General features: G+C 35.9%; 1 protein-coding gene across 1 annotated transcript in view; it reads left to right on the top strand.

Moving 5' to 3' along the window:
- The first annotated feature begins 2,334 nt into the window (after positions 1–2,334).
- Man1a2 (mannosidase alpha class 1A member 2) overlaps positions 2,335–20,986 on the top strand; it is a 150,930-nt gene continuing 132,278 nt past the window's right edge. The window contains exon 1 of the mRNA XM_046458186.2: positions 2,335–3,267. Coding sequence (XP_046314142.1) covers positions 2,966–3,267 — 302 coding nt within the window. The 5' untranslated portion in view covers positions 2,335–2,965. The remainder of the gene's footprint in view (positions 3,268–20,986) is intronic.

The raw sequence follows: 20,986 nt of genomic DNA, 5'->3' as shown, positions 1-20,986 counted from the left end.
GGCAAAAAGAGAAAGAGGACTGTATGACCAATGTGATTCTGCAACCTGTACAATCAGAAAAATGAGAAATTATACCCCATTTGATTCAAATGAAAAAAAAAAAAAGAAAGAGGGACATATAAGATTTCTTTTAAGTTATGAGGTTGAATTTGCAGATGTCACACTTGTCAGCTAGATTATGGAAGGTTTCATATGATTGCTGACGTCAACCTAGGTAATATTTACTTTTCAAGGTTTATATAACTTGCTATTTATCAGATCAATATTTATTTCCTCTGAATTTCTCATGGAAAATAATAACCTCAATAGTAGAAAACCAAAGTGTTTCTTTTCCTTTCGCTCTTAGTTTTAACAGTAGAGACTTAAGACACTTTGGGAAGGCACTTTTTTTAACCTATGTCCAAACAAAGCTACTTTGGATAGGGCACTCTTAAGAGGTGGCCCTTAACATTCTTAGATGTCTTTATTTGGTGAAGCAGGGTCAATGACAATAACTTCTTTTGTCATGTGGTAGGTAGTTAGATATGCAGAGCTTCTAGAAATCCTGCAGACTGGAATGTAATTATGAATTGTGCCATTGAACATGAGACTTTTTTGCTTGATTTTTAATCTAAGGCTGATATTTTCCCCCACCCCTGCTATTTAAGGGCCTCCTCTCCAATCCCCAGTCACCAGTAAGGATGTGTACAGGGAATGACAACTTAATATTGGAATAAAAATCCGAAAGTAATTGGACACGTGTGTGTGTGTGTGTATGTATGTGTGTGTGTGTGTGTATATATATATATATATATATATATATATAATCAGAAAACTTTTGGCTAAATCACAACATGGTTCTTCTCAATTACATGGGTAAGAGAACAATCTGTTGTTTTTAAGCCTGAATTAAAACCATACTGTGTTTTGAGTCTTAGCACCTTCAGATTCATCCCTATTAGCTCTTATGGGGAAGGGTGGTGGTAAGGAGCTTGAAGGAGATGACAGGAGAACATGCTCTGGAACTTGAACCATGAGGAAGGTGTTCTCACACGGGGTGGGCAGTGGAGGTAACTGGGTTTCTGAGAAGGGAACCTAACTGGAAGGACAAGGTTGCCATTTTACTTTTAACACAGAACCTGGCACGTGGCTGGTGCTTTCTATGAACTAAGCCTCGGGTGCCCAAAAAACGTGCCCATAGACTGTATGGAAGAAGTTTGAGACCCTTTTCCTGAACCCTGGGGACCAATGGTCTATAACCCCAGACAGGACTTCGACACTGGAAGAGTAAACGTTAACCTCCGCCATGAGCATCCGTCAATCTCAGGACCCCTAGATTCCAGCAAAACCTTCGTCACCTGCCTCGCACCCACTCGCCCCAATGCCGGTCAACCCCACCGGAAGGCGGGGGCAAACTCCGGGTTCCGGAGAAGCTCTCGGTCCAGCGCGGTGGACAACCGTCCGGCTCCCGCCCCCAGATCGCGGCGGCAGGACGCTCCGGGGCGCGGGCGGGCTGGCGGCAGAGCCCGCAGCGGCGCGAGGCCGGAGCGACGGCCCGGCGGGGCGGGGGAGGGGCGGCGGCGGCGCCGGGGCCGGGAGCGTGCGCGCGCACCTCACACTCCGCCGCCCGGGGACGCCCACTCGCCAGTCGGGGCCGGCAGGCCGGTCCGCGCCCCGTCGCCCGCTCCCCCGCCCGACTGCTCTACGGCGTGCGCCCAACGGGTGTCGGCCCCGCGGCGGTTCAGCTCCCTCTGGGCCTACGGAGACAGGGACGAGGCCCGGGCCGCAGCCCCGCCCGCGTGGGAGCGCCGCCTCTCCCGCCGCCGCCAGCGCGAGCGGCTACGAGCTACCGGAGGCAGCGCGGAGGAGGGCCCCGCGGCGGCCGGCGGCCGGGCAGGAAGGAGCCGGAGCCGACCCTCTGCCCGCTGAGGCGCGGTAGCTCCCGCGCGCCCGCGGCCGCCCGCCTCCCCAGGGCGGAGCGAGGAATGAGCAGGCGCCCGCCCCGGGCTCTCGGACCGAGGGCCGGGGCCCGGCTTCCTCCCACGCCGCGGAGGCGCGGGAGTCCGGTCGCTGCGACCGGGCACGGCAGGGGCGGCGGCAGCCTCGCTCGGGGAGCAGGCGCTTGGGTCGACTGAACCGGCCGCGGTGAGGAGGAGGAGGAGCCGGGTGGAGGCGGCCGCCTCGCCTCCCCTCCCCCGCACACGCCGGGGTCGCTCAGTGGCCGCCGGAGGAGGAAGTTCCGCTCCCTGACAGACCGTGCAGCGGCGGCTCCCGGGGCTCAGGTATTGGAGGCGCGATTGCCCTTCGGGCCGACCGTCGAGGGTGCAGCATCGGAGCTGCGCCCGGCGCCCGGAGCCTGCGGGGCGGAGTGGCGAGGCGCGGGCGACCGCCTGCTCCAGCCTGCTGGCTTCACCCGCCGCCGCTGCCTCGGCTTTCGCGCGAGGTGAGATCTTCCTCCCTTTTGGGAGACTTGCGAGGAGACCTGCATTTTCTCCCCCGCCTCCGCGAAGGTTAAGAGCCCGTTGAATAGAGACGTCAGAGGAGATTAAGTGGACCTTGCACAACTCCTCGGACCTCGCCAGCCTCCCCTTTGGGGAGGGAGACCACATTTGAGCATCTCACTGGGGTGCGGGGATGGAAGAACCCACCTTGCAGCTTTTCTGCAGTGTGGTTTGCCCGATCTCCTCCCAGGAATGAAGAGGAGACTTCTGATAACCTGATGAAGTCCTCAGAGCCTAATGGCAGGAAGATATCACAGGACATAAAAGTAACGATCGTTTGGGAGGCCACCCAGGTTTCCGGATATAGTTGGACGAGCGTGAAACAGATACCCTTTTTAAAAAGCACAACACTCCTGTGAAAGGAGAAACATTGAGTTTATTCTTTTTTTTTTTCTTTTGGCCAAGATTTTGAAAACGGTTCGATGTCTTGTACATTTGGTGTAAGATGAGAACTTTATAAAGTATTCCGTCCGAGAGCCTAAACGATGACTACCCCAGCCCTGCTGCCCCTGTCTGGACGCCGGATTCCACCTCTGAACCTGGGGCCGCCCTCCTTCCCACATCACAGGGCCACCTTGAGACTTTCCGAGAAGTTTATCCTTCTCCTTATTCTTAGTGCCTTCATCACCCTGTGTTTTGGGGCATTTTTCTTCCTTCCAGACTCTTCCAAACACAAACGCTTTGACCTGGGTTTAGAAGATGTGTTAATTCCTCACGTAGATGCCGGCAAAGGGGCTAAAAACCCTGGAGTCTTCCTGATCCATGGACCTGATGAACATAGACACAGGTTTGTTTATTTCAGAAATTCTGGTGTTCACATTTGGCAGAGCAAGGTACAGTCATTGCATGTAATATGGTGGTGCTTTTTTTTTTTTCCTTTCTTTTTTTCTTTTTGGGCAGTAAAATGTAAAAGAGTCCTAAGAGTTGCATTGCTAGTTTAAAACTGAGTGGAATCGTGGACTGGAAAGATTGCTAGAGTCCCATTTCAAATCCAGCTCCTTTGTTTATTTTTTAATAAGAGTAATGCTTGTGTTCAGTGTTGTTTGATGTTGACAATTGGGAATGGAGGTTTGAAAACAACCTAGAGAAATAATGGCATATGCTGTGCCTACAGTTTATCAAGAACGTATTGCATTCACTCATCGTGTCACCATGTGGAATCAGTACATTGACAGCTCCCATGTGTTTGCTCTCCCAAAGGGCTCTAAATCTCTGGCTTACAGTTTAAAACTTAGTAGTGAATCTTAGCTTTGTAAATGACTAACATGGGAAGAATATCCGGAATATAACATGGTAAAAAAAAAAAAAATCCTGCTTTTTGTTATTTTCAGGGACTGTTGTGTTGGTGTTTCATATGGAATCAGTTTAGTTAGCTATTATCAAGTCATTCACTTTGGGAATCTTGTGGATAGATTTAGGTTTTTCCCTCCCTCATAATTTATTTTTTTCTCTGATCTTTTTGTTTCAGTATAAGAGATGGACTGTTAAGCCTTAACTATTGGTCAGTTAAGGGGTTCACATTCTTTCAGATCACCAAATATGAAGCGAGCTCTTGGAGATTGTAGCCAAATTAGGATGAATTCAAAGCCTTAGTTACAATCCCTTTAAATCATTTATATATTTTTACTCAAAAGAAGACTTTGGGAAGTAGTTTACTTTTTCTAAACCTATCCCATTTATTTTTGAAAATAATTTTTGAGTATGAAGAAAAGTCACACGCTTGAATTCAGTTTTCAGCTTATGTTAAGTTTTAACTTTTAATCGAGCATGATGATTTTGAAAAAGTGTGAGTCCAAGTTCAATACTTGGGAAAATACACTGTTGTAATGTTGTTTTTCCCGTTTCTTAAACTATTTAATTCATTACTTGATTGATGATTCTTTGACTTTTAGTTGAACCTTTTGGAGTAGTTCTACATTTTTCATACCATTCTTCTATAACTAAGTTATTTGGGGATTTTTGCTATTTTCAACTTTTGTATTCTTGTAGATTGTTTCTTTCATTTTGCTTTTTGTGACTTCGAGAAAAGTCTAATGTGATCTATGAAATGTTACTGAAAAATTAGCAAAGTAGTTTTCCTTGAAGATCTTATTTCCCATTTTATTTATATAAACTATGATGAATATTTTTAAAATATATATTATTTAGGACTAGCATCCAAGCTCTTTGTCACAGCCATGCATTAACATTATTTTTTATTAACAGTAAGCTGTCATAAACTAAGCGGTTTCCTTTATATTGTGTGATCTAAAAGTTTAAATAAATATGGGCAATTTTCAGTTTAAAACATCACATAGTAGTTGAAATTAAAAATTTGAGTGAAATATATTTGCATTTATTCAGGTTTAAAAAGTTTGCTTAAATTGTATAAGTAAGAATTCTTTAATTTATATAGCCCATGCATACATGTATATATATTCTTGCTATCTAAAATTCCTAGGTTCCTAAATTTGGAGATTGGATGTAGAGTTCTGATGGCAAAGGGTGATTTGTGACCCAAATTCTGATTTTTGGAGAGTAAGAACTCAGATAGCAAATGATGCATGTGAAAATTTATTGGAATCTTTTTGGTTCTTGAATTTTGGAAAGTGAGAATTTGAAGAGTTCAGTTAGTGAAGGATATCTGTATTAGCTTATATATATATATATATATATATATATATATATATATAAATTTCTGTGGTTATATAATTTTATTTTTTTATTTTCTTAGTGTGTTTTTTGATGCTTACTCTCATCTGGAAATGTAGCCCATAGTGATAAAAATTCTGTGAGAAGGAAATGAATTTTAAATTAAGTTTAAAATGTGGAAACACAAAACATCAAATTAATATGTAAATATTAACTTAATTAAAATATTTCAGAAAGATGACATCCCCACAGAATTGGTTGGTACTGGGATCATCCATATTTTGGGTGTGGATAAAAAGCTTAATTTAGAAGGCATAAATTGACAATTTATCTTAATTTTGTGTGTATGTGGAAGTGTTTGGGGAGAGGCATGAGGAACCTTACTTTAATAAGCATGGTCCTTATTCCTTATTAACAGTACTTAGGAGATACTTCTTGGACTGGTGTTTCTTTACTAATGGATCATTTAGTATAGTAGCTTGATGTTTACTCTCTGGAACACATGGGTTCATACTATAGTTTGCAACTGATTAGATGTGGGATCTTTTTAAACTCTATGCCTAAGTTGTTTCCTCTGTATGACAGTAGCATCTATTTTGTAGGTTGTCATATTGAATCAAATAATACATGCAAAGCACTCAACGTAGTTCCTAGCATTTATTTAATTAACCATACATTTTTAGCTATTATTATCAGTAATCATAATTATAGTTGAATATTTTAATTTGGACTCTGCTTTAAATATTGTATATGTTCCTGAAAAGTTGGGTGTCGTTTGGTTTATATCTTAAAAGTACACTAGAATCTTATTGTCTAAAGGAACATTTTATAACCATACCACTGTTAGCAGCAAATGTATATTGCATGTGAGCTGCCAGGCCCTATTTATATGGAGCTTCCTTATCTAGGAGGGATGATGGGCATTAAATAAATAATGTTGTTTCGAAGCATAATGAGTGCAGTGAAGTTGTGATCACAGCACATAATGGAGTTAGAGTTACTTAATATATGGAGTGGGAGTACAGGGCAGTGACAATTAGGGAGGCTTCATTGGGAAGCAAGGGCTCAGAAACTTTGAGTAGGAAATCACTAAATGAAGTATAAAGAGGGGAGGGGGGAGGGGAGAAGTGGCCAAAGAGGTGACACTTGTGAGACCCCTAAGGTAAAACAGCTTAAGGTCATTGAGGATCTGCTCAGTGTTAAAGTATGGTTGATGTAGAGAGGGACTGTGTGGGGCCAAGTGAGGAGACTAGATGAGAGGTGTGATTTGGCTTGTGTGCATGTTTTTTGGGCCTCTTTAACATTACAGAAGTTTGAAGTAGTTGCCAGCATTCTCAGATCAGGAGATTTCACATGAAATTCTGGGTTTCTGATTTCTTTTAAAAGATTAGATAGAGGACTGGGTAGCACCCAAGTTTGCATATTCTGATGGTAACTCTCAGCTCAAATCCAGCAGCAACTGCTCCCTCTAGAGGGGCACGTGCTCTTCATTTTATGCCACTCAATTAAGGTGTCAAATAAGTAAATGAAACGAATCAATATTTAACCTGGTTGTTTTTGAGTTTGTAATCCCTAGGCAGTAACCTGGAAGGTTTTCTATTTAGTATTTTGGTCTTTATCACAAGTGTATTAATGGGAAGATATTGATGCAAGGGTATGACATGCTCATTTTATATTTTTTTAAAAAGTAAACAATCTCTTTTGTTCAGGAGGGCAACCAGATAGGAGGGGTTAGGTCACAGAGGATATTGACTTAAACTACAGTGGTGATGTGGGGAGGTGAGAAATTAGTGAAGAAAAGAGATTAATTTAAGAGATGTTAAATTGTTCGGTTTTGTAGAAAGTCGTGGTTGGTGGGAATATGGGGACTGAGGGAGGAGGAGGAGGTAGTCCAGGTTAACTTAGAGGTTTCTGGGTTGTATGGCCATGGGCTATATTTATTTATATTACTTATATTTTATATATCTGTGTCATATTTGTACTATATTTGGCACCTGAATTTATTCAATTGATAGTATATTTTTATGAGGAAACAAGTATGTTTCCTTCTGTTAAGTAGTATACAAATAACCCAGAGTTTTCAAACTGTATTTTATATATTATGTATAATATATATTACCACCTTGAAGGTGGTAATGACATGTAATTTGGGTTGATTATGGTCATTTGTAGCATTTGTGACTTAAAGTACCTCATATGGGAATTGGTTATAATATACATCAATGTTGTTGCAATATCATCATAATTTGTGTATGTAAAAGACATAATTTTCATTTTTGAAAGTGGCATTTGTTTATATAATGGCTTTATATAATAAACTCTGTGTATGTGCATGTGAGTGTATGTGTGTGTTTCAAAAAAAAACTTATTTGAACATCCAGTAAGTTTCCTCTTCTAGTCAGAATTTTGTTAGTCTAAATTGAATATTTGAGGTTCAGGAATATGAGTACCTCTGTTAGTTTCCTCCAAGGGAAGAACATATAGGCTTTGGTGTAAGGAGGACCTAAAGTTGCGTCTTGGTTCTACTAATTAGCTAAGTTGCTTTGTTCTAGACATAATTGTTCTAAACCGGGGCTGGCCAACGCAGTAGCTTTTAGTCACCTAAGACTTCTGCATTTTTAAAGTGGCTGGTACAGATTGCACTGAATTTTAGTGAGTTTTTTAAGTTCTTTATACCATGATTTGGAGTTTTGTCTTTTATTACAAGAGTACAGATTTTGTGGCTCCGGAAACTGAGGCAGGAGGATTGCAAAAGCAAGTTGCTAAGCATTTATGTGATACCCTGTCTCTAAATAAATACACAAAATAGGGCTGGGGATATAGCTCAGTGGTTCAATCCCTGAGTTCAATCCCTGGTACCAAAAAAGGAAAAAAAAAAAAGTACAGATTTTAAATCTGACTGTTGCAATTTTAGTTTTCATGCCATCTTTCCTTATCTCATTTCTCTTCTGTGCCTTTTTCCCTCCTCTATCCTGTTCTCAACTTAAGACTTTCTGCTCCTTGGTTTCATTGTTTTATTCTCTAATAAGTCTTTTGGATATTATATTTCCCTTGTAATTTATTGCCCCCACTTGGCTCTTGAATATTTTCCTATTTCCCTTTACTTAGATTTGAATTATTTACTATTTGTTTATACTTGTCATTTGTCAACAACAGAGTGGTGTAGATGCCTTTGCTATATTATTTATTGATTTTTAAATATAGTATTGAGTGAATACCTTTCTAGCTTTGTAGTTGGAGAAAAGTTGATCTTTCAGCTCTCAGTCTGTTTGCCTCTGTTCTGTCGATGATAAGTAGCATTTTTAGTAGTCTCAACTCTTTTGGTACTAGAGTAGGTTTTATGTAATTTCCAAAGTCAGAGTAGAGTTCGCAGGATAGATGGTCACTAAGATTTTTTTTTTTTTTTTTGTCTTGTCCTTCTGTTTGCAGGATAGACAGTCACGAAGATTCTTTTTGTCTTGTCTGTCACCAGCCAGATTGTGGTGGTTCTTCCTTTTGTCCTCCCACAAGAACATAGTTAGGTTTGGAATGGACTAAGTGGAAAAGAAAGTTCAACAGTGCTCTGACTGCATAGAGGTCTCTTTTCCATCTTCTCATTGGGACAGACCAGTGACTGAGATAAGGAACAACTGGGATAGTGTAGTAGTTTAGGCTTTCTTTCTTTTCTCTCTCTTTTTTTTTTTTTTTTTTTTAGTGCTGAACCAAGGGCCTCACGCATGCTAGGCAAGCACTCTGCCACTGTATATCCCCAGTCCATAGTCAGGTATTTTTTGTTCTATGAAGATAAAGTAAGGCTTGGTTTTTGTGAAAGTTATGGGTTAGTGGAGAGTTCTTCCAGATTCTGATGTAAAAATTCATAATGGCTATTGTTTTGATAGTTTTTAGGTTTTTTTTTTAAACATTATTTTCTGTGCCATTTGCAAATATTATGATAATCTGGAGGAAGCTGTATTTGAGAACTACTCATTAGATGACATTTCGCATACTCTATATTTAAAGTCAAATTTTGATCCAAAACAAAATAACCATGACTTTGCTATTTTATTTGTTCAGCAGTTTTTTAATAAAATGCCAAATTTATTAGTATGTATTTCATTCTTCTCCTTAGGAATAGACTATTAGTGTGGCATGGTTAAAATGCAAAATGCCAGGGTATAAGTTCTGATTTTCATGTTGGTTATAGTGAGTATTGGATATTCTAGGAATTAACAATATAAAATGCCCATAATAGGTGAACAGTATTTATTGAATGTAGTTAAATAATTCAAGGAAATAAAATTTGTTCAAATAGTTTGTTTACTCTAAAAGCTATAATAGCCTCTATATAATTTCCATTGGATTTCATAAGAAGAGTTGTAGAGTTAGAAATATTTACTTTCTCTTATTTACTAATATTTACTTGGCTCTCTTATTAAAGTATTAATAGTCCAAAATATTAACATTGCTTTGTATTGATTATATAACTTCTATAGCATAGTTTAAGATTTTATTTTTAATCATCACTTTTTATTGTAAATCTGTACTTTAATATTGTAAATCTGTACTGAAATATTTCGAGTTATTTTTGTTTAATATCGATTCCTAATAGTATATTTTGACCTTCAGCATTCTTGTTAATATAATTTTAGTTATTAATAGCTGAAATAGCCCAAATTCACATATAGATGAATTACTTTAGCTTGCCTGCCATTCTGTAGTCTTTTTTTTAATTAAATGTTTCATATGTATCATCTGTGATTACACATGTAAAGCATTTTATAGTCATTTGCTTACTTATGTGTCTCCCTTAATAGGACATGAATTCTTTTGAGAACAAATGACTATATTTATTTATCTTTGTTTTTCTAATGCTTGAAGTACATTTGATCCTTAATAAAAGTATATTTCTACGGAATAAATATTGTCTGCGGTAAGATGACAGATTCCCTGAGTATAAAAGAATTGCAAGAAAGCATTGAGAGAGAAAATGCAAAAGTAGGAAGAATGATGCCTGAAATTGATAATACAGTCTTTAATAAAGGCCCTTTATACAAAAGAATAACAGATTAGAAATAATTAATTTTGGCCCTATCCATGACAAATTTATTTCTGTAAATGTATCTGAAACATTCTGCATGACCCTACAGTGAATTTCTGCCACTTCAAGAAAAAAGGAAAACAATAGAGAATATGTGATGAGTTTTTCATATATTTAATCCTCTTTAAACTTCATATGAGATCTATAAATTAGGTATCATTGATTTCATTTTTATAGGTATGAATGCTGTAAAATTTTTATAGGTATGAAAAGCTGAGTTGTTCACATTGAAGTTAATTGTCTACTAGGAATCAGTAGTATATGATAAGCATTAATTGATTTTTTAATGGGAAAACGTTATGTTCACTGTTGTTTTGAACATTATAAAAATATTTAACTTATAGTTTGGACTGAATTTACATATTTTTTGGCTAGGAAAATCATTTTGCTACTTTAATTTTCCCTAACTCTGCAAATTCTGTCAGAAAAGTTATTTTTGCTTGCCATTGAATTTTTTCCCATTTTTTTTGATTGGTGCATTATAGTTGTAAATAATGGTGATTATTTGAATTTTTGCTGGAAATTTTTTCCTATTGGAACATGGTTGAAATGAAACCTGAACTGGAGATTCATTATTCAGACTGGGTTTTAGGATTTATCATTCTTTATGATAAATTTATCATTCTTTATGATAAATCATCTTGAAAGGTTATGTTTTCCATTGATCTGTCTTGGAATGTAATATGGTCCAGAGGGACGGCATCATTATATATTTAAAAGAACATTGGGTTCAGTGTTAAAGAGTTAGGTAGGGGCTCTAGTTTCAGCCTGGTCCTTTGTTGTTGAAGTGTATTTAGATAAGCTGTTAAATTTTCCTATACCTTAATATCCTTATTTATGAAATGAGGGAATTGATTAAGTCTTTTCTTTCAGTTCATGCATATGAAACAAATAATTTTATGAAATAGGGAACTCTGATGAGTGTGTGGTAATTTAGTTCAACATCACAAATACTGTGAAGATAGAATGTAGTCTACTAAATAGGAATTAATGTCATTTTGTATAAAAATTGTTTCAAAATCATTTTAGAATTACTAAAATTTATATGTTATCTGATTATTTACATAATGAAATTGTACAGATTTAAAAAGTGGAAATGAATGAAAAGACTGTTTATATATTATTTCTCATTAGTTTAAAAGTATAATTTATTAAGCATTTTATTTGCAAGCCTGAAGGTAAAGGGTGTTTTTACAAAAGTGTTTCTAGATATTATTTTGAGCTCTGGTTAGCAAGCATACTTTTTCATTTGTTACCTAAGATGTTAGGATAGATTCTGTGGAAAATGGGGTCCTTGAGTAATTGAGGCCTCAGGCCCTGTGGAGACTCATACTACTCCTGAGGCACAATTTTCTTTGATTTAAGACTTTAATTTTCTAACTTTAATATTGAGAGATACTATTAAAAGTGTTCTTTTCTATTCTTCATGTTTTAACAAGAACTTTTGGGATAAGTTATACAAATATGGCATTAATAAACATTTACCTTTTCATGACCTTGATTTTTTTCTTCTCCAGTTAAATAGGCGAAGAAGGTGAACATTGAGTAGTTGTCTTCTCTTGTGAACTCTTATAAATATAAATTAATAGAATTTTCATGAAGAGCAGTGTAGCTATATCAACTAATTTAAAGTGAATATTTTTAAAAAATTATTATTATTTTTTTTTTTGTGGATAGACATAATACATTTATTTATTTATGTGGTGCTGAAGATTGAACCTAATGCCCCATGCATGTGAGGCAAATGCTCTACTACTGAGACACAACCCCAGCCCCTAAAGTGCATATTCTTTAAATTTAATAATTCTTCCAGGAACTTATCCTTGGGAAAGTACATCAGTGCACAAAGAAATGTTCCGGAATATCCCTTGAAGCTGTAACATGACATGTTGTAAATGATCCAAATGTCTGTCAACAGAAGATTAAATAAATGTTCCTGATATGTCAGAGATTTTTTGCTTTGCCGGTTTTAATAGTTTTATAATAGTGTATTTTAATATATCATAGGTTAAGTCCTCTGTGTCATTTTTTAATAAAAGTTGTAAGCATCTATAAAACATCAACAGAAAATTAGTGAAGGTTGATGCACTATTTAGCTTTGTTATATACAAACATTTCCTTATGTTAGCTGAAGATTAACCTTCTTGCTTTCTCAAAGTAAATCTTTATCCTCATTTGGACAGTCATTTTTAGTACATGTTCTTAAACATAATAAATTATCCTACAGGGTTTTTTTTCCAGCGGCATCTTTGCTGCTTGTGTATGTTAATGTTAGTTTATATTCATTTAGGTTGTTCCATTATATGAGTGAACTTCAAAATATTTGTATGTTCTACTAATGATGGATCATTTTAGGTTTATTTCTTTGCTTTTTCTTTTTTTTTTTTTTCCTCCCTGCAAAACCATTTCTTTACATGTATTCTTAGGCACATGTGTTTTCTGCCAAGTTGCAAATGTAGAATTCATTACTGGATTATAGGTTATGTTCAGCATTGACTCTAAATTTTGTTACTAATAAACTGTGACACTTCAGAGCTATCATTTTCACTGCTACCCATATCTCACAAACCATAGTATTACTAGATTTTAAAACTCTTTGCCAATTTTAGTTTACATTTCCCTAGTTATTAATGAGGTGAAAATTTCTTTTAATATACTTACTGGTTGTTTGGGTTTTTTAATCTCTTAGTTGCTTTTTTACTTTTTTTGTGCTAATTTTTCTCTTGGGTTGTTTTGCTTTTTCCTTATTCATTTGTAGAAATTGCTTCGACATTCTGGATAAATTCTCCTTGCTATAGGTATTTCATTTTTATATTTTGTGTCTTTAGTTTTACGAAAGTTTTAAATTTTAATATAATTGCAACTGTCAATATTTTCTTTTATGGTCTTACTATTTTTTTTTCTTTTTTTTTTTTAAGGTAGGGAAAATGTTCCAGGAATTATAGTCTCCCATGTTTTTAGTGCTAGTAGTTTAAAATTTTTTTTTAATATTTAGGGATTTAATCTATTTGGTATTGATTTTTGTTTATGGTGAATTAGGGACTGAATTTATATTTTTCCACACGGGCATCCATTTGTCTCTGTGTTACTTAACGAAGAGTCTTTCCTTTTCCATGAATTTGTTTTGCCGTTTCTACTATATAATATTTTCCATATATTTCTATGTTTTCTAATCTCTTTGTTCTTTCATATATTTCCTTTTGAACAACATGTTATGTTTTGATAAGGATAGCTTTAGATAAGTTCATATTAGATAAACTGCATTTTTCTGTCTTATTCTTCAAAGTTGTTTTTGACCTTCTTAATTCTTAAGCTCTTTCATAGTATTTTATTTTTATCAGTTAAATCCCCCCCCAACCCCTTCTTACCCCCCACCCCCAAAACAGGGATTGAACCCAGGGTTTTAAACCAGTGAACCACATCCCTAATACCCCACCCCTCTTTTTTTAATAGCAGAAATGCTCTCATCCTGCCAGTATTTAAATTTTTTTTTTTAGTTATTGATGGACCTTTTTTATTTATTTATATGTGGTGCTGCAAATTGAACCCAGTGCCTCATGTGTGCCAGGCAAGCACTCCACCACTGAGCCATAATCCGAGCCCATTTGAGACAGAGTCATGTTAAGGTGCTTAGGGCCTTGCTAAGTTGCTAAGGCTGGCTTTGAACTTGCCATCCTACTGCCTCAGCCTCACAAGCTGCTGGGATTATAGGTATGTGCCACTGTGCCCAGCTATCAGGTAAAATTTTCTTAATTTAAAACAACCATTTTAAAGTGACTATTTTAGTATATTCACAATATTGTGCAACTATTGAAACAATTTCATCACCTCAAAAGGAAACATCATTTCCATTGATCAATACTCCTCACTCTTTCTCCTCACTACCCCTGCCCTCTTCAGTCCTGGCAACCACTGGTTTAATTTTTGTTTGTATGGATTTTTGTGGTCTGTGTATTGCATGTAAATGGAATCATGTGATGTAAGACCCTTTGTGTCTGAATTTTTTCAGTTAGCATGTTTTTGAGGTTCATATACATTGTTCCATCTCTTATTTCTTCATTCCTTTTTATGGAAAAATAATATTTCACTTTATATATATATATATATATATATATACACACACACATATATATATATATATATATATATATACATACATACATACACATACAGTTTGTTGGTGCAGTCATCTGCTGATGGACATTTGGGTTGTTATCACCTTTTTGACAATGATAAGTAGTGTTGTGAACATGTTCACAAATGGATTTAAATACTTATTTTCAGTTTTATTGGGTGTTTCCCTAGGAGTGGAATTGCTGGATCATATGGTAATTCTTGTTTAACTTTTTGAGAAACTGCCAAACTGTTTTCCACAGCAGATGAACTATTTTTCATTTCTACCAGCAATGTACAAAGATTCTAATTTCCTTTTTTATACCCTCTTTGATACTTGTTATTACCCAGTTTTAAAAATGTTCATTATATCCGTTCCAGGGTTATGAAATGGTATCTCATTGTGGTTCTGACTTGCAGATCCCTAATGACTAATGAGGTGATACATTTTTCCCCCATGTATTTGCTTGCCATTGTATATCTGTTTTTTGAGAAATGTCCATTCAAGTTCTTTGTCCATTTTTTGAATTGGGTGGTTTTTCTTTTCCTTATTGAGTTGTAAGAGTTCTTTATGTCTTTGGGACTATGGATCCTTATTAGATATGTGATTTGCAAGTATTTCTTCCCTTTCTGCTGTCTTTTTACTTTTTTGGGGGGCGGGGGGAGATCACAGGGATTGAACCCAGGGTTGCTTAACCACCTAGCCACATCCAGTTTGTATTTTTTTATTTTGAGACAAGGTCTCGCTTAGTTGCTTAAGTGACTTATTAAGTTGCTGAGGCTGGCCTCAAACTTGCAATCCTCCTGCTTCAGCCTCCTGAGCTTCTGGGATGACAGTCCCCATTTTGCAAAAAGAATGGAATCAGAGGACATAATGTTACGTGTAATAAGCCAGGTGAAGTAAAATAAACATTACATATTTTCTCTCTTGTGGAAATTACAAGGAAAGAAAAACAAAAACAAAACCAAAACGACTTGGAAGTAGAAGTGGGACTTTTAGGGAAGGAAAAATAGATTGGGGAGAGGAGGACAAGAGGGTTGTAAGGAGGGTAGATATGATCAAAGCTCTGTATGTATGAGAATGTCACAGTGAAAAACATTAATTTGTACAATTAAAACTCATTAATTAAGAATAATAAAAGAATGCAAGATAATTTTGATGACCATTTTAGAAACTGGTTTCCCCGTTGAATGGATTTGCATGCAACCTTGTTGAAAATCAGTTGGCTATATAGAAGTAGATTTTATTTCTGGACTCTGTTCTGTTCCATTTCTGTTCCATGTCTGTTCTTATACACAATAGTTTTCATTATTGTAACTTTGTAGTAAGTTTTGAAATTGGTAAGTGTGGATATTCTAGCTTTGTTACTCTTTCAGTATTGTTTTGGTTATTTGGGACTGCTGGCAGTCCCTTATGAATTTGAAGGTAGACTTTGAAGTTCTGCAAAGATAGCTGTTGGAATTTTGATAAGGAATTACTCTGAATTTGTGGATTGCTTTGGGTACTATTATCATCTTGACAATATGATCAGAAGAGGTCTTTCTATTATTTAGGCCTTCTTTAGTTTAGTTTCTTTCAGCAGTGATTGTAGTTTTCAGTCTCAAATGTTTCATTACCTTTTTTATTAAATGTATTCCTAGGTGTGCTACTCTTTTTGCATACTATTGTAAATGTGACTTTTTCTCCCCACATTTTTTAATTGGTCAATTGTAGTTGTACATAATGATGGGATTTGTTGTTACAGATTTATACCTGCACACAGTGTAACAGTAGCATTTGTCCAGTATCACTCCTCAGTACTTCCTCCCTCCCTCACTCCCTCCCCAACTCCTTGCCCTTGGTCTCTTTCCTCTGCTGATTTCCCTTTGATTTTCATGAGATCCCTAACCCTCTTGCCCCCACCCCCACCACCCCATTCTTTTTCTTTTTCCTCTCCAGCTTCCACATATGAGATAAAGCATATGATCCTTGACCTGCTTATTTTACTTAACATAATGGTCTCTAGTCCTGTCTGTTTTCCTTCAAATGACAATTTCATTTCTCTTTATGGCTGGATAAAATTCCATTGTGTATATATGCCACATTTTCTTTATCCATTCTTTTGTTGATGGACACCTAGGCTGGTTCCATAGTTCGGCTATTGTGAATTGTGCAAATATGACTTTTAATTCCCCTTTTTGATTTTTCATTTTTGGTATGTAGAAACACAACTGATTTCTGGGTGTTGGTCATATACCCAGCAACTTTGCTCAATTCATTTATTAACTCTAATAGTTATTTTGTAGATTCTTTGGGGTTTTCTATATAATCTGTGAATAATTTTAGTTCTTCCTTTCCAATTTAGAGGCCTTTTTTTCTTGACTGATTACTCTGGTTGGAACCTCTGGTATTAAATAGCAGTGGTAAAAGTGAATATCTGTCTTATTCTTCATCTTAGGAAGAGAATTTGTCGTCAGTCTTTTATTGTTAGGGATAATATTAGCTTCTTTGTGGTGAAGAAGTTTCTTTTTATTTCTGGTTTGTTGAGTATATTTATTATGAAAGGATATAGGATTTTGTCAGATGTTTTTAAAAAATTTATTTGTTTACTTATTTGTGTCAATTCAGATGCTGCTGTGTTTTATTCCCTTCATTGTATTAATGTGTTGCATTACATTTGTTGATTTTCTTATATTGAGCCATTCCTGGATTTCTGGAATAAAGTCCACTTGCTCATGGTGTATAATCCTTTGAATATGCTGTTGGAATCAGTTGCTGGTATTTTAATGAGGATTTTTGCACTTGTAAGAGATTTGTCTTTATTTAGTTTTCCTTTTCTTGGAATGCATTTGGGTGGCTTTGGTGTCAGGACAATAATGGCTCCATAGAATGAATTAGGAAGTGTTCCCTTTTATTTTAATGACAAGTTTAAGACTGATTGGTGTTAATTCTTTAAATGTTTGGTGGAGTTCACTTGTGAAGCCTTCTGGTTCAGGGTTTTGCAGAATTTTATTTATGACTTGCAGTCTCCTCAGGTAGATGAACAGGAGGGTTTCTTCCCAGAATTGACCAAGACAGACTTTTTTAGCCTGTGCTGGAGCACATACCAGTTTTTAACTCAGGTGTATAAATAGAAGAGAACAGTAGACTATGTAGCTGAGTGCCTTGCTAGATTCCAGATCTCTTCCCAGATGCTTGGAAGTGCCTTCTTTTTGAGTATGTAATAGTAAATAGTAATTATGGGCTGGTTGACTACCTTCCTACATGTCACCTTGTTATCTGTGCCATATTCAGAATAACTTGGGGTTTTAAGCATATAGGTGGGATTCTTCTCAGTTTTTTAGTGGTATTGGTAGGTCAGCATTTTCCATTTTATTTTAATTGTATTGCCTTAGCAAGTGCTGGTGGGGCGGGGAGTCAAAAGCCTGGTTTTATTCCTAGAATATTTTCCATTCACAGTATAAGAATTACAGAAAGGAATCTTTTTGATACAAATAGTAGAAATCAACTATAACACATGCAAAAAATGTATTTATTGGAAGGATATTGGGTGGCTTTCAGAGTTGAATTTAAAGTCTGGAGAACTAGGTTTAGAAAATAGTTATTAAGTAAAGCCAGACTTCATTAAACAAAGCCAGACAGAACCACAGTGAAGTTTAAGGAATAGTTAGGTTCCATTGTCATTGTTGCTAATCACCAAGCACTGGTTATGGCATTGCTACCTCATGACACTGGATACCTCTATTTCCAGAGTGATTTCTGAAATTAAGTTTTAATAATATTGGAAAACCTAGAGAATTCTGGATAGTGATAACATGAATGGAATTCTTAACATATGAACATAAACTCATCAAGGTAGAAGTAAAGGAGATTCCAGGGTTTAATGTGCATAGTCTGGAAGGTATGAAAATACAGAATCTATTTAGAGGGTGGTCAGAGTTGCATGGGGTATTTTTAAAGGCATCAGGGCTGGTAAGGGAGGCTGGGTCTTTAATTTAAATAGGGATTGCCTAAGAAGAGAAGATAATTTGTTTTCCCATTTTAATAGGCGAAAGGTACACAGCTATGATAGAGTAGAAAAACATTAGAGAACCAGTGTTACTGATCCTAATACATTTCTAGCCTAAAGAAGTAGGAAGGAGACCTGATACTGATCTGTTTGAGTTGCTAGATGCTTTTAAAGATGAAGAAGAATGTGCTTCTGTCCCAGAGTATAATTCCCCCAAAGTGCAAGATAGTCACTCTTTAGAAGTTAAGGTATTTGACATTTAGTTCTATATAGGAGGTATTGTTTACATTTTACAGCCCAGCAGACGGAGGTATAGAATTTAACTTGTTCCAGATCATGTAAATTTCAAATTTCTCTGACCCTACAGATCATTAAGCAGAATTCACTGATGTTTATCAGTTAATCTGTAGATTATAGCCTAAGTAAATAAAAGATTATCACTAGACTTTTGAAACATCATCCTTACTCTCAGGGAATCTTAAAACTGGATCCCGATTGGAGCCATTCTTTTTCACCGCAACTTTTTTTTCTTTTGATTGTCAATGGACATTTATTTATTTATTCATTTATATGTGATGCTGAGAATCAAACCCAGTGCCTCACACATGCTAGGCAAGTGTTCTACCACTGAGCCACAGTCCTAGCCCAACACTGTAACTTAATTGTTTTTTTTTTTAGTTCACTATACAAGACAATTTCCTTTGTGAATTGCACACAGTATTATATTGTATAGATATTTAGTTGTTTCAACACCATTTGTGAAAATGAAGACTTTTTCTGTTGAATTTTCTTTGCACCTTTGTTTAAAACTAAATGACCATATATGAATGAATCTGTTTTTGTACTTAATTGTGCATTTTTATGCTACTACTGCATTGTCTTTTTAACTGTAACTTTATACTAAGTCTTGAAATCAGGTAGCTTAAGCCTCCAGTTTATTTTCTCTTTTAAAAGTTGGCTATTCTTGGTTGCATTTCTATATAAATTTAAAATCAGCTTTCTAATTTTTCTGAAAAAGCCTGCTGATAACTTTTGTTTGGATTGCATCAAATCTGTAGATTAATTCTGGGAGAATTTTTATCCTAACAGTATCGAGTCTTCAGTTTACAAACATGCTATATAACTTTTTACTTATTTGGATTTTCTGTAATTTCTTTTCAGCCGTGTTTCATAGTTTTCAACATATAGGTCTTAACACATCTTTCTTAAACTTTTTAAAGCAATTCACATTTTTTAATGCTATTTTAAGTGATATTTTTAAAATTTTGCTTTTTTTTCCTTTGCTGGTAAATAGAAATACATCTGATTTGTTAATATTGACTGTTGTTCAATGATCTATCTTACAAAGCTAACTTACTGTATTTTATGGCTTTGTTTTTTAAATTTTTTTTGTAGATTCCACAGAATTTTTACATAATCATCTTTCCTATCAACGAATACAGCTTTATTCTTTCCTTTGTAATCTACATGCTTTTATTTTATTTTTTTGTGCTCTATTACACTTTCCATAGAGTGTCTGATGTGTTATTGAGTTGATGTGGTGAGAGTGGGTATCTTTCCCTTGGTCTTGATTCTAGCAAGATATTGTTCTGTTTTTCACCAGTAACTTTGATGTCAGCCATAGATTTTATACAGATGCTTATATCAGTTCACTGGTATTCTTAGTTTGATGAGTTTTTTTTTTATTTTAAGTCGGGTAAATATTTAATTTTTGTCAAGTGTGTTTTCTGCCTCAGTTAGGGTGATGATATTATCATTTTTCTAAGTCTGCTACATTGTTTGATATTTGACTATTAAACACCATTTGGGTCATTGTTTATTATATAATTCCACTAGTGGATTTCTCTGTTCATGAGGGATATCAATTAGTTTCTAATTTTATTTACTTATTTTTACTCTATCTGTCTGATTCTGTATCAAGGTAAAGTGGTCTCATAAAATGAGTTGGGAAGTTTTCTGAAAGAGTTTCTGTGTAACTGCTATTAATTTTGACCAAAATCATTGGTATACTTCACCAGTGAAATAATATGAACTAGAAGTGGATTTTTTTTTTTTTTTGGTATATATGAGAAAAGTTTTTATACATTCAGTTTTTTAAAATAGATTATAGGCTGTTGACTATTGAGGTAATCTATTTCTTGAGTTTATTTGAATAGGATTTTTTTAAACAAGGGATATAAATTGATGAATTTTGGTATAAAGTTGATATACTTTCTTTCACTTTAATATTTGTCAGATTATAGTTATGTCATTTCTCTCATTCCTAATATTGATAATTTGTGATAATTTCAATGCCATTCACTCAAGAATTGGAAAAAAAAAGTAGAAGGAAAATATGTAAGAATATAAAGGACTTTAACATTATCAACCAGCTTGACCTAATGGATGTTTATGAAGCACTCTACCCAAAAGCAAAATTCATGTTCACGTTCAAATGAAGATGTACGTACGTAGACCATTTTGTGGGCCATAAAACAAGTGAAGGACTCAAACAATATAAAGTATGTTCTTTGTTACAATGGAATTAAAATAAAGATCAATGAGATGAAGATACTGAATAATCTCCAGATATCTGGAAATTTAAAACACTTAAAATCATAATTTGACCCAATAATCATGGGTGAAAGAAGTCAAAAGTAAGTGGTCATTCTTCCAATATATCAATAGCCGCTGAATTGTATGCTTTAAATCAGTAA

The sequence above is a fragment of the Marmota monax genome, unplaced genomic scaffold (genome assembly GCF_021218885.2).
Source record: "Marmota monax isolate L192 unplaced genomic scaffold, Marmota_monax_Labrador192_F-V1.1 WCK01_AAM20220418_F8-fsc00087, whole genome shotgun sequence".
Lineage (NCBI taxonomy): Eukaryota > Metazoa > Chordata > Mammalia > Rodentia > Sciuridae > Marmota > Marmota monax.
The sequence above is the reverse complement of the archived record's forward strand: the minus strand, read 5'-3'. Positions and strand labels throughout refer to the sequence as shown.